General features: G+C 42.8%; 1 protein-coding gene across 2 annotated transcripts in view; it reads left to right on the forward strand.

Annotated features, from left to right (window-relative positions):
* Window positions 1-12,395, forward strand: part of myh11a (myosin, heavy chain 11a, smooth muscle) — a 31,811-nt gene that overhangs the window by 13,185 nt on the left and 6,231 nt on the right. For both annotated transcript variants that reach the window (XM_061066775.1, XM_061066783.1), the window contains exons 6-30: window positions 3,576-3,668; window positions 3,798-3,861; window positions 4,400-4,495; window positions 4,783-4,926; window positions 5,022-5,117; window positions 5,606-5,724; window positions 5,851-6,003; window positions 6,142-6,315; window positions 6,432-6,605; window positions 6,770-6,884; window positions 7,445-7,638; window positions 8,155-8,276; window positions 8,357-8,426; window positions 8,535-8,695; window positions 9,392-9,500; window positions 9,612-9,743; window positions 9,918-10,124; window positions 10,257-10,394; window positions 10,510-10,633; window positions 10,737-10,908; window positions 11,069-11,281; window positions 11,454-11,598; window positions 11,722-11,928; window positions 12,021-12,125; window positions 12,240-12,392. In XM_061066775.1, the coding sequence (XP_060922758.1) occupies window positions 3,576-3,668; window positions 3,798-3,861; window positions 4,400-4,495; window positions 4,783-4,926; window positions 5,022-5,117; window positions 5,606-5,724; window positions 5,851-6,003; window positions 6,142-6,315; window positions 6,432-6,605; window positions 6,770-6,884; window positions 7,445-7,638; window positions 8,155-8,276; window positions 8,357-8,426; window positions 8,535-8,695; window positions 9,392-9,500; window positions 9,612-9,743; window positions 9,918-10,124; window positions 10,257-10,394; window positions 10,510-10,633; window positions 10,737-10,908; window positions 11,069-11,281; window positions 11,454-11,598; window positions 11,722-11,928; window positions 12,021-12,125; window positions 12,240-12,392 (3,480 nt within the window). The remainder of the gene's footprint in view (window positions 1-3,575; window positions 3,669-3,797; window positions 3,862-4,399; window positions 4,496-4,782; window positions 4,927-5,021; window positions 5,118-5,605; window positions 5,725-5,850; window positions 6,004-6,141; window positions 6,316-6,431; window positions 6,606-6,769; window positions 6,885-7,444; window positions 7,639-8,154; window positions 8,277-8,356; window positions 8,427-8,534; window positions 8,696-9,391; window positions 9,501-9,611; window positions 9,744-9,917; window positions 10,125-10,256; window positions 10,395-10,509; window positions 10,634-10,736; window positions 10,909-11,068; window positions 11,282-11,453; window positions 11,599-11,721; window positions 11,929-12,020; window positions 12,126-12,239; window positions 12,393-12,395) is intronic.

Here is a 12,395-nt window from a genome sequence, read left to right on the forward strand (position 1 = left end):
CTGTATATCGCCATTTCCTCCAAATAGCAACAATCAGGAACACAGTTTGCCTACGTGAGTAAAGGGGAATGCCTGGCGTGTGTTTTTGTGTGTGGTGTTTGTGCGTGTGCCTTCATTAGGTTAGAAAAATGCATGAAGATGATGTCTCTGAGTCTCTGTTTGTAGCTGTTTGTAATCATTTTCATTTCAGCGAGGGTCAAGATCCCAAACCTTACATTGTTAGCTAGAGGGGTGTTTCCCCCTGACATTTGAAACCTGTGCATCTTTACCCAACCAGAACTGAAGTAGACTGCATGATCATCATCATAGTGGTGACTCGAAATCACTTTTCAGACCTGTGAAGTGTTCAGTGAAGGATGTGTAGCGTTGCATACTCTTGAACAGGTTCATTGTGTTGAGTTTTGTGTCTTAATCCGTCTTCTTATGAACACCCTTTCACTGCCAGCGGAGGTTAGAACTAAAGCCTCCCCGGCAGTGAAAGGGTCTCTCACAGATCAACGAGCACAGTGTGAGCATGCCCATCTCTTGTTGTTGTCTCTCAAACACAGACCCCCCCTACCCCTACCCTCCTTCCCTCCTCCTCCTCCTCCTCCTCCTCTCACCTTGCCAGTTGAACAGTGGGCCATTGACGGTCCAGTCCTGTAGAATTCAATGTACCTTGTGGTTTGCAAAGTGTGTAGGCATTTGCAATTGTGAGACTCAACGCTCCATGGACAGAATTGAGCTCAGACACCTTCCTGGTTAAATGTTCTATTTGAGTAGGATTGTGACAAGAACCCTAGTCAGACCTGGTATTAACATCCATCCTGAGTGATCTGATCACAAGTGCTCAACGCTAAGTTCAGGTCTGAATGCTTCCAAATGCATCCTCAATGCGTCCAGAGACCTGATTACTCCGACCACATTTGGAGGTGTCCTGGGATGTGGCCACGTTCCTTTTTGCTGTGTGAATGCAATGTGTCCTTGGCCACATATGAAGAACTGTTTACTCAGCTGATGTCCTGGACCTGCTATAGTTTATATATAATTTTAAACTTCTCAGTGTCCATGTTGATTTGGAGTACCGCCACAATGTCAAAGACACCAAATAATGATTGATGCTTTTTCTTGGATTGGTAAAATCTTTCATCATAGCTTCCCTCCTGACTTCTTTTTTTCTCTACAGCTACTACCTACCTACTCCATTTCTCTACTCTCAATCACTTACAGTACATAGACAACACAGTGAGATCAGACATATCTGTAAACTCAACTTGTCAAAATCAAAAAGATTTGGCCTTCAAGAACAAAAGTTATGTACTTGATTTTTGCGTATAGAGCAGCAAAGTGAGGTCATTTCACCGGTGGTCACAGTAGACACATTCAGTATGTATTTTAATGTCAGGTGTGAACAGATGAACTTAACACTGTCCACTTCTGATGGGATCTCTCAGGACAGATGCTAATACCAAGTCTGGAAAGGACCTAGATGTCTCCTGACTAGATTTTGATGGTTTGTGATGTTGGTGTAGCGTTGGCGAGGGTATTAGCCGGATTAATTCATGGATTAAAGAGACACTTCCCTTTACCACTGACTGATTGAGGAGATGTTGTTCTGTCCCCTGTCCTCTGTAGGACCTCGTTGCTCCCAGGGACCTTGCCTGATCAGAAATAGCATCTGGTTGCTCTTTTTTGCTTATGCTTTCTCTCTCCTCCTCAGGCGCTGCTCTGACTCCTGCTGCTTCTGTCTTCATAACTTTTCTTTATGAAAACAGAACCAAAAAGAAAACAGTCCTTCCTACCAGCTGTTGCTTTTACTTTCTTTAGTGCTCTATTTCTCTTTTTTCTCCTCTCTCTTTTCTTTTTCCAGTGGCTTAAATAAAAAGGACCCCCTCCTCTCTGCTTTGCCAATTCTGAGCTGCACCTCTACAGCTGGTCTGTATCTTTCCAATTTTACCATAAACTTAATGTTGTTGTTGATACACTTTTCCAGCAGGACAACAAAACATATTTGCCCAGTAAAAATAATAAGTTAATTACCTTCAATCACCTTCACTTCTTTGTGTGAGTTAAAAAAAAAAACAAGATAAAGTGTAAAGGGGAATTCCTGTATCTATACATCCTATATGTTTATAAATGTGGGTGTGTAAATGAACAGTAGTCAAAAAAACAGTGGAATCGGTTGAGGAGATTCTCTCCACCTGCGACTGGGCAACAATATTATCTTATGGGGCAACTAAATGTCCACTAAATGTGCTGAAATGCTTCTTTGGCATTGGCCTTATCAGAAAAAGATTCGGCCATGATAGTTTCTCTCAGTAAAATCAAAACTCCTCTCTCCAATTATCTCTCTTACACATAAAATGCAATTCTCATGAGACTTGAGAGTGATACTTCTTATTGAGTTAGACATGTGTAATGTTCCACACTCTCAGCCAAGACAAATAATAACAATTTTAGACTTTTATTTGTGGAAAAAAATCGTTCATTTGACATTTTTTGGACTGTTGCCCCATAAGATTACATAATACCCACTGCCACCATGTTGCAGCTGTAGGTGCAGATGATCTACTGGAACCAATTTGATTATTATGATCACAGGACCAAGATTGAAAAATACCAGAATTCCCTTTTAATAGAAATCCCCTTAATAAATATCAACCCTTGCAATTGAAGATTTTTAAAAGGCACTGTCCATCATTAATTCTAATCATTCATCAAAATCAGACTTTGTTGTCTTGCAGTAGAGGAGAATTATCCTCTCATAGACTTTTTTTAAATTTAAAGATCATGTGTTGACATTCTTTACTGTTGTCATCTCACGTTGTTTTATCACAATGTGGCGCTCTTCTTCCTCTCTTCCTGGCGTTAGCTCGTTTACAGTGATAGCTGCAGGGAGTGTTTTGAAGTGAGAGAGTAGGTAAGGTAGAGGACTACAGCACCTGACCTTGTTGCTGGGCTGACACAAGCCCCTTTGATCGGGTGGATTAGCCCGATGCAAAGTGACAGGGTGTCTGCCTCATTTACCAACCATCACCCGGCTCCACCCACCGGCCCACAGGCTCTGGAGTCACGCTGGAAGCAAATCGCATCTCCTCAAGGCTGCTTGTGAATCAGAATCAATTTGAGTTTTGGGATACACTGAATCCATTGGCAGGATCGTCCAATGATTTAGTTCAGTTAACAAATGTAGGATGTCTCATCTGACCCAACATAACCTCCCTGGTGCAGCTCCAGCTCTGTTTCCACATCATCAACAGCAACAGCTTCTCTATAAGAGGGAAGTACTTAGGTAATGGGTCTGTTTTACATAGTATGTTGAAGAACTCCATTTCAATTATTATGAAATCATATTATCTATACATTTACTTCTCAGAATATTTATTGATTAATGACGAGTCAACCTTGCCTCCATATTCTAAGTTGTTTATTGATTTTTACTCTCCAGTAATGGTACTCTGCTGAATCCACCCTCACCCATTCCCACCCCCAATCACCTCATTCCCACCAAACAACACCCACTGCCCCCCCTCCCCTCCCCTCCAAATCCATCAGTGTGTAAGAGCCATGTTTTTGTATATCGCTGTCATCACTAGGGGGAGCTGGAGAAGCAGCTCCTGCAGGCCAATCCCATCATGGAGGCCTTCGGAAATGCCAAGACCATCAAGAATGACAACTCCTCCAGATTTGTGAGTTTGATGTTTGTAGAAGTGGATATATTGAGTATGAGTCTTAATTTTCTCATTGATATTTTGTGTATTTGTTGTTCATTGCATCTCCTCATCCTCTTACGTCTTCTTTCCTCATCACTCCAACAGGGAAAATTCATCCGCATTAATTTTGATGTGACCGGCTACATTGTTGGAGCCAATGTTGAGACCTGTATCCTTTTTCTCTCTCTTAAAAACGCATTGGTCTCCGTTTTTGATAATGAAATGAGATCTAAAATCACTTTTCTGTGAGATTTTCTTACTGTCCAACAAGACACTGTGGAATGAACGTTTTTAATGTCCGTTTTTATGAATGTAGATTTTAAGTAATTATTAAAAGTTTTAAAAATTGGAGACGCCATCTTTTATGATTGAGTACTACTGCTTATCTGCCATCTTGTATTCATTGTTTCTGAATATTTTCTTTTCACAGTTTTTATGAATTTGACCTTAATTGTTTAATTTATATTGCTGAACTATTCCAGGCCCCTATAAATAGTTTCCAGTACCGAGGGTATATGTTAAGATATGTTGTTCAATGCATATTATGTAAGAGTGTACTCCTAATCTGGTCAATATCTTTGCATAGTGTCCCTTATTTGTTGTTTTTTTTTTGTCTTATTCACCCAGTACAAATGACACAAAGAGAGGAAAGGTTTTTATATCATGAACACAGAATTTTATATTCTTTAACAGCTGCCTGCTCTCAGACCTGCTGGAGAAGTCTCGCTGTATCAGACAAGCAAAGACAGAGAGAGCTTTTCACATCTTCTACTACATGATTGCCGGGGCCCAACAATATCGTGGTGAGTCACAATCTGCAGCACTTCCATTAACAACTGCAGGCTAATTGACCATACATTGCACAAAGTCAACATAAAAACATCTATAAACTTCTGAAATGTCATAAATATATTAGTTGAGCCAGTAAGATTAAAAAACTTACCCTTTTACTGATGTCAAACTACAGTAAGAAAGTCAAGGCTGAGAAAACATGATTCAAATCTGCAAAAAGTAAAATCTTCACTCATTCAGAGAACACTGAAGATACATTAAATTACCAACGATATAACTCTATGTGTTTTATTATCAGAGGAGCTGCTTCTGGAGCCCTTCGCTAATTACCGCTTCCTGAGTGCGGGCCACGTTCAGGTCTCTGGCCAGCAAGACGATGAGCTGTACGAGGAGACCATGGAGGCCATGAAGATCATGGGCTTCACTGACGAGGAGAGAATCGGTACCAGTGATAATTCTGATCTTATCTCTGCTTGGACAGAATAGGATGGGATGGAGTCAGCGGTTTCTCTGAGCTGTCACGCTTGTTTGTTTCAGACATACTCAAGGTTTGCTCCACCGTGATGCAGCTGGGAAACATCGAGTTCAAGAAAGAGAGGAACCAGGAGCAGGCCACTATGCCAGACAACACTGGTTAGACACCGTTACTTCAAACTATTAGAAAGTCTATGACCATGTGGGCATTAGCCACATGTTAATGTAACTGTCTACAATATAAACGTACTTCTAAATAAAGACATAGTATAGACTTGGTATTAACATCTGTCCTGAGTATTCTGATCACAAGTGGTCCGCACAAAGTTCAGGTCTAAACGTACCTACGTGTCCTGAAATCCATCCAAAACTAACAAATTCTTAATTTGGTAAAAATCTTTCTTCACAGCTTCGCAGATTTACTCTACATTCACCCCCCCTAACTGTGCTCGGCCCCTTGCTCTCGCTCTACCTGTCTTGTCTGCGCCAACACACACACAATCATTGTCATCAGGCACATTTGTAAACTCAAGACAGGGTGAAAAAATCAGTTGGTCTTCACAGACAGAAATGACAGAGAGACAACAGCGATATTTACAACCATTTACATGTGTTCTTCACCGACTCCTTTTCTCTCGTCTGTGCAGCGGCTCAGAAGGTGTGTCATCTTCAGAGTATCAACGTGACCGACTTCACCCGTGCTATTCTCACCCCTCGCATCAAAGTGGGGAGAGAGGTGGTGCAGAAGGCACAGACCAAAGAGCAGGTACCAAACCCGGTGCACTGTGTGAAACCATAAGAACAACGAAGCCTATTCTGCCTCTATTGAACACTTCCAAAGCCTGTCTCTCATCAATCAGACGTTTCCTGTCTGTCTGTGTGTATTTGTCAGGCTGACTTTGCTATCGAAGCTCTGGCGAAGGCTGTGTTCGAGCGTCTGTTTCGCTGGATCCTGTCGCGGGTCAACAAAGCCCTGGACAAGACCAAGCGCCAGGGAGCCTCATTTCTGGGAATCCTCGACATTGCCGGCTTTGAGATCTTTGAGGTATAGACTCGATGATCACTGATGAGCCAGAAATCTGGCTTCTATGTGTTTTTGAAATTTGGCCAAATGAATACTAAAATATGCAGAATATATTCATGCGGGATGAGTGTCTTTAGCTCCGTGTTTTGGTTGTTGCAGGATAACTCCTTTGAGCAGCTGTGTATCAACTACACAAATGAGAAGCTGCAGCAGCTCTTCAACCACACCATGTTCGTCCTGGAGCAGGAGGAGTATCAGAGGGAGGGCATCGAGTGGAGCTTCATCGACTTTGGGCTCGACCTGCAGCCCTGCATCGAGCTCATCGAGAGACCAGTGAGTGACACTTAAACCAAATGGATCCGCAGACACTGGGAGATATTTCATGATTTATTTTGTTTTAATAAAAAATGCCGGTCGAACTTTGTAACCACTGTACATATCCTCTGTAGAACAACCCTCCTGGTATCCTGGCCCTGCTGGATGAGGAGTGCTGGTTCCCCAAAGCCACAGATATCTCCTTTGTGGAGAAACTCTTGAACACACAAGGAAACCATATTAAATTTGCCAAAACCAAACAACTCAAGGACAAGACAGAGTTTTCTATCTTTCACTATGCTGGGAGAGTAAGTATGAATGGATATTTATAATATGATCATGATTTGTTGCCACGCTTAGTATAGAAACCGAGTATTGTTATATCTTTCTTTAGCTATAATTTAAGTATAAATTGCTGATGTTTTGTGAAAAAAAATCTGTAAAACCAAAGTAACACTGATGTTGTTTGTAGGTGGACTATAACGCCTACGCCTGGTTGACAAAGAATATGGATCCTCTCAATGACAACGTCACAACGCTCCTCAACAACTCCTCCAGCCAGTTTGTGCAAGATCTCTGGAAAGATGGTGAGATATCTGACTCTACTGGTTTGAGTCAGACACAACTCACCCACAACTGGTTATATTTATATTTAAAGGAAATATTCCTGGAAATATGTTTTACAAATGAATATAAAACTGTTGAATTGTACAGTAGATATGTTAACATGCTGAATTAATGATTGTAGTGACACTAATAAAGCTGAATATTGGATCCGAACTAGATCTGAACAAACCCTACAATACTATTTGAGCAAGGAATACATAACTGTCACCAATAATCCTTGCAGATGGTGTTCAAATCAAATTTGCATACATCTCCTTTTGGACTTAAAGGCTCTAACTGTTGGATCTGAAATCACAAATTACACTGTGGTTGACAGCAATGCATGCCGCCATGGCCCTCACACAAATCTGACCTGTGGACACATATAACTGGACTTCAAGTGAGACATACAGTGCCATCACATTAAGATCTCAAACATTATTTTATTCACAGGAAAATAACAATTATAACAGGAACCAAAAACACATTCGCTCCAGAACATTTTCTACCATCTTGAATGAACACGTCTTGTACGTTGCAGCGGACAGAGTGGTCGGTCTGGACACGATAGCCAAGATGACGGACAGCTCCATGCCGAGCTCCTCCAAGACCAAGAAGGGGATGTTCCGCACGGTGGGACAGCTGTACAAGGAGTCTCTGGCCAAACTCATGACCACACTGCACAACACCCAGCCAAACTTTGTTAGATGCATCATCCCCAACCACGAGAAGAGGGTAAGAAAAAATGCCTGGTGGTTTGGACCATGTGAGACCACCAAGCTCTCCATATCCTATGAACCTGAACATTTGAAAAAAAAAATCTTATGTTCAGACCCGAACCAGTTCTTTGATCTGTTGCCGCATGGCACATTCAAACATGTTGATTTATTTATTGATATGAAAAGCAACACAATATCCGCACATGGGCATTTGAAGGCATCCATCCATTATTATCTATGAGGGTCATTTGGAGAGGTGGGGTAAACTCTGGACAGCTTGCCAGTGTATCGCAGGCCCAACGTACAGAGCAATAACCATTCACTATCATTCACATTGTGAATTTAGAGTCTCCTATCAACCTAACCCCAATCTGCATGTCTGTGGACAGCAGGAGGCAGCCGCGGTACCCAGAGAAGACCCACACAGACAAAGGGAGAATATGCCAACTCAGCACTGCACTGCCCTGTTTTGAGGCAGTAATGTCTATATCTTTCATAAAATCTGGTGTAATAAAAAAACTGTTCTTCTCAGGCCGGGAAGCTGGATGCTAATCTGGTCCTGGAGCAGCTGAGGTGTAACGGTGTGTTGGAGGGAATCAGGATCTGCCGACAAGGGTTTCCCAACCGAATCCTATTCCAGGAGTTCCGCCAGCGGTGAGTCGGATCTACTTGCAGCATGTTTTTTCAAAATTTTCTCACCATATTAAGTTTGATATATTTATGTCTCCTCGCAGTTATGAGATCTTGGCTGCTGGCTCTATTCCCAAAGGTTTCATGGATGGTAAACAAGCCTGCTGCCTCATGGTAAATGTAGTTCAAAGTCCCAACATTTGTTAATCACAGTCAGTCCACGTATAAAGTCGTACCTACTTACTTTGTGAGCTTCATCTTTCTCACCAATCTCCTGTGTAGATCAAGCATGTGGACTTGGACCCCAACCTGTACAGGATTGGACAGAGTAAGATCTTCTTCCGCACAGGAGTGTTGGCCCAGCTGGAAGAGGAGAGAGATCTGAAGATCACTGTGATCATCATCGCTTTCCAGGCCCAGGCTGCAGGCTTCCTGGCCAGAAGGTATGAACACCCAAGCCTCCTCACACATACTACACTAGTGGCGGCTGGGGATAAAATTCATCTGACACCAGACTAAAAAAAAGTTCCCCTGAAGCCGTTCAGCTCACATACACGTAACTCAGTGACATCAGACGCACCTGAGACGGCGTACAGGGGCGACCAATCACATTCAAAAAAAAAAATTGATATATAAATCAATACCTATTGGCTTTAAAAAAAAGTGTGAGTGTCTGGAGAACAGAGGGCTGCGCCCCAGGGAAAATCTGCAGCTACCAATTAAAGAGCAGGTATCAGGTCCTTCCGTTGCCAAAACCTCCTGGACCCACATTCACATCCATTTGGCCGGTGCCTTGCACCCGGAGGTATTACAAGGTAAATACAATTGTACAGCATTGTACGAGTAAACTATCATTATATAATTCAATAATGTTCATCATTTTTATACAGGCTTTTTTCTCAGGAGGTTTGAGGGGCGTAATTGACCAGCCGCCACTGTACTACACTCTATTATAAATTGGACTGTCTGTGATGCATGTTACTGCTCACACGTTCAGTCAATCTAATGTTTCAAACTGTATTTTGGCTCATTCTTTATTTGCCCACAAGGAAAGGGTTTCATATTTTTTGTTCTTGCTGTTTCTATCACCATAAATCACAACTTTACATTATATTATTTATATTGCTGTATTTTTAAAGGGCATTTGCAAAGAGGCAACAGCAGCTCACAGCCATGAAAGTCATTCAGAGGAACTGTGCTGCCTACCTTAAACTGAGGAACTGGCAGTGGTGGAGGCTCTTCACAAAGGTCAGCTTCTTATTCATGTAGTCTAACAATATCACAGTACATCCCGGTATTTTTGTCTCTCTTCTTACTTTTCTTTGACCTCATTTTAAAAATATGTTTTCAAATCTCCAGGTCAAGCCTTTGCTGCAAGTGACCCGACAGGAGGAGGAGATGAGTCTGAAGGACGATGAGTTGGTGAAAGCCAAAGAAGTTGCCATAAAGTATGAATCTGAGTTCAAGGAGATCTCCTTGAAACACACATCGGTAAATGATGACGCCGACACATTTTTTGCTTTCACTGAAAATCACAGCCATCTAGAGCTGTTTCAAAGTAACAATACATGAGGTTATTAAATATAAACATTAGAATTAAGCACTGTGAGTTGAATCTGCTGATAATGAAGCCGAAGCACATCGCCACCTGTCTGTGTGCTCCAGGTGTTGGAGGAGAGGAATGCACTGCAGGAGCAGCTCCAGGCAGAGACGGAGCTGTATGCTGAGGCTGAGGAGATGAGGGTTCGCCTGGGGGCTAAGAAGCAGGAGTTGGAAGAGATCCTTCATGAGATGGAGGCGAGGTTGGACGAAGAGGAAGAACGTGCTCAGGCGCTGCTCGTGGACAAGAAGAAAATGCAACAGCAGATGCAGGTCTGCACATTCTTGCGTTTTGATCTGCATCAACTGTTGCTTTTTTGCTTGTGTTATTAAGAAGCTATTCATTTTATTTCCATGTTTAGCTGTGCACAATGCACTGAGTGAGTGTGAGACTCTTTCATGCAGGAATTGGAGGAACATCTGGAAGAGGAGGAGGACGCACGTCAAAAGCTGCAGCTGGAGAAGGTAACCTACGAGGGAAAGATCAAAAAGCTGGATGACGATATTCTGGTGATGGAGGACCAGAACAACAAGTTGGTGAAGGTAAGAGTTGTAAAACAATATTTATCCAAGAGGCCTGGATATTGGTCAATAACTTACCAAGAGAGTCCCTATGTTAAAATAAATGCAAGTTAAACAAATCGATGATGTTTTGTAGGAGCGGAAGGTGATGGAGGAGAGACTCGCAGACTTCAGCTCCAATCTGGCTGAGGAGGAGGAGAAGTCAAAGAACCTCACCAAGCTCAAAAACAAACACGAGTCCATGATCTCTGAATTAGAAGGTAATCATCCTTTATAAACCATTACTTACGTGACAACTGGAACTTGTGCTTGTTCTACAAAATGTAGATTTATGCTAATTGTAACCCTCCCCCATACTAATAGTCCGCTTGAAGAAGGAAGAGAAGGGTCGCCAGGAGCTGGACAAGGCTAAGCGGAAGTTGGAGGCCGAGTCGAATGACCTACAAGAGCAGGTAGCTGACCTGCTGTCTCAGATCGCTGACCTCAAAGCTCAGCTCGCAAAGAAGGAGGAGGAGTTACAGAATGCCTTGGCCAGGTAAAGTCCTGAGACGTTACAAACATAGCACGCATTCATTTAAATGAATCACCGATACACTGGATTCTAAAAAGCAATGTACTTCTCCTTTATCCCACAGCAACTATAAACTTCTATTATACTCACTGGTTTCTTCCTCTGCACTTATTTTCCTTCTCAGGTTAGAAGATGAGACAGCCCAGAAGAACAACGCGCTGAAGAAGATCAGAGAGCTGGAGGGACACATCTCCGACCTGCAGGAGGACCTCGACTCTGAACGGGCGGCCAGGAACAAGGCAGAGAAGATCAAACGAGACCTTGGGGAAGAGCTGGAGGCCCTCAAGTCTGAGCTGGAGGACACCTTGGACACCACCGCCACTCAGCAAGAACTAAGGTTAATCATACAAAACTCAAATATCCATTTCATTTCATGCATTTAACTTATATTCTTGGTTGTATGAAGTAACATACAATGACCGTTAAATCCCAATATTACATGCAACCAAGAGCCATGAGTTCATATTTGTCAAATAAACATTTGCATGATCGATCCATCTGTTGTGCAGAGCCAAACGTGAACAGGATGTGACGCTGCTGAAGAGAGCCATCGAGGACGAGAACCGAACCCATGAGGCCCAGGTCCATGAGATGAGACAGAAACACACCCAGGCTGTGGAGGAGCTCACGGAGCAGCTGGAGCAGTCCAAGAGAGTAGGCCTGCATTACCTCACACAATCTGATAACTTAGGAGCCAATGAGCTTGTTTATTTCACTTGATAAAGTTTCTATAATCTTTCTAATCTCAATGATATTGATTGTTCTTCTCTCTCTCAGGTGAAGTCAACCCTGGAGAAGGCCAAACAAGCTCTGGAGAAGGAGACGTCCGAGTTAACGATGGAGGTGCGCTCACTGGTCCAGGCCAAACAAGACGGGGAGCACAAGAGGAAGAAGTTGGAGGGTCAGGTGACGGATCTGCAGTCACGCTTCAACGACAGTGAGAAGCAGAAGGCTGAGCTGGGAGAGCGCTGCTCCAAGACCATTGTGAGTAATTAGTTACATCACAAATGTACAGAGAGAGAAAATGTTATTTTTTGTATAAATGTCTCAGAAACTGTATCGTCATCTTCATGCAGGTTGAACTGGAGAGTGTGACAAACCTATTGAATGAAGCAGAAGGCAAGAACATCAAACTGAGCAAAGATGTTTCCAGCTTCTCCGCCCAACTCCAAGATACACAGGTAACTGGACTTCAAGCAGAATATAATGCTATATTGTATTATCTATTCGGTCTACATGTTATAATTCCTTGTTGAACTGAAAGCATTGACCTTTGAACTGGTGTGTCGCTGCAGGAGCTGCTGGCCGAGGAGACGCGCCAGAAGCTGCAGTTCTCCACAAAGCTTCGGCAAGTGGAAGACGACAAGAACAGTTTGCAGGAGCAGCTTGAGGAGGAGATGGAGGCCAAGAGGAACGTGGATCGACACGTGTCAACCCTCAACGTCCAGGTC

Source organism: Limanda limanda, chromosome 2 (genome assembly GCF_963576545.1).
Source record: "Limanda limanda chromosome 2, fLimLim1.1, whole genome shotgun sequence".
In the NCBI taxonomy this organism is placed as follows: domain Eukaryota; kingdom Metazoa; phylum Chordata; class Actinopteri; order Pleuronectiformes; family Pleuronectidae; genus Limanda; species Limanda limanda.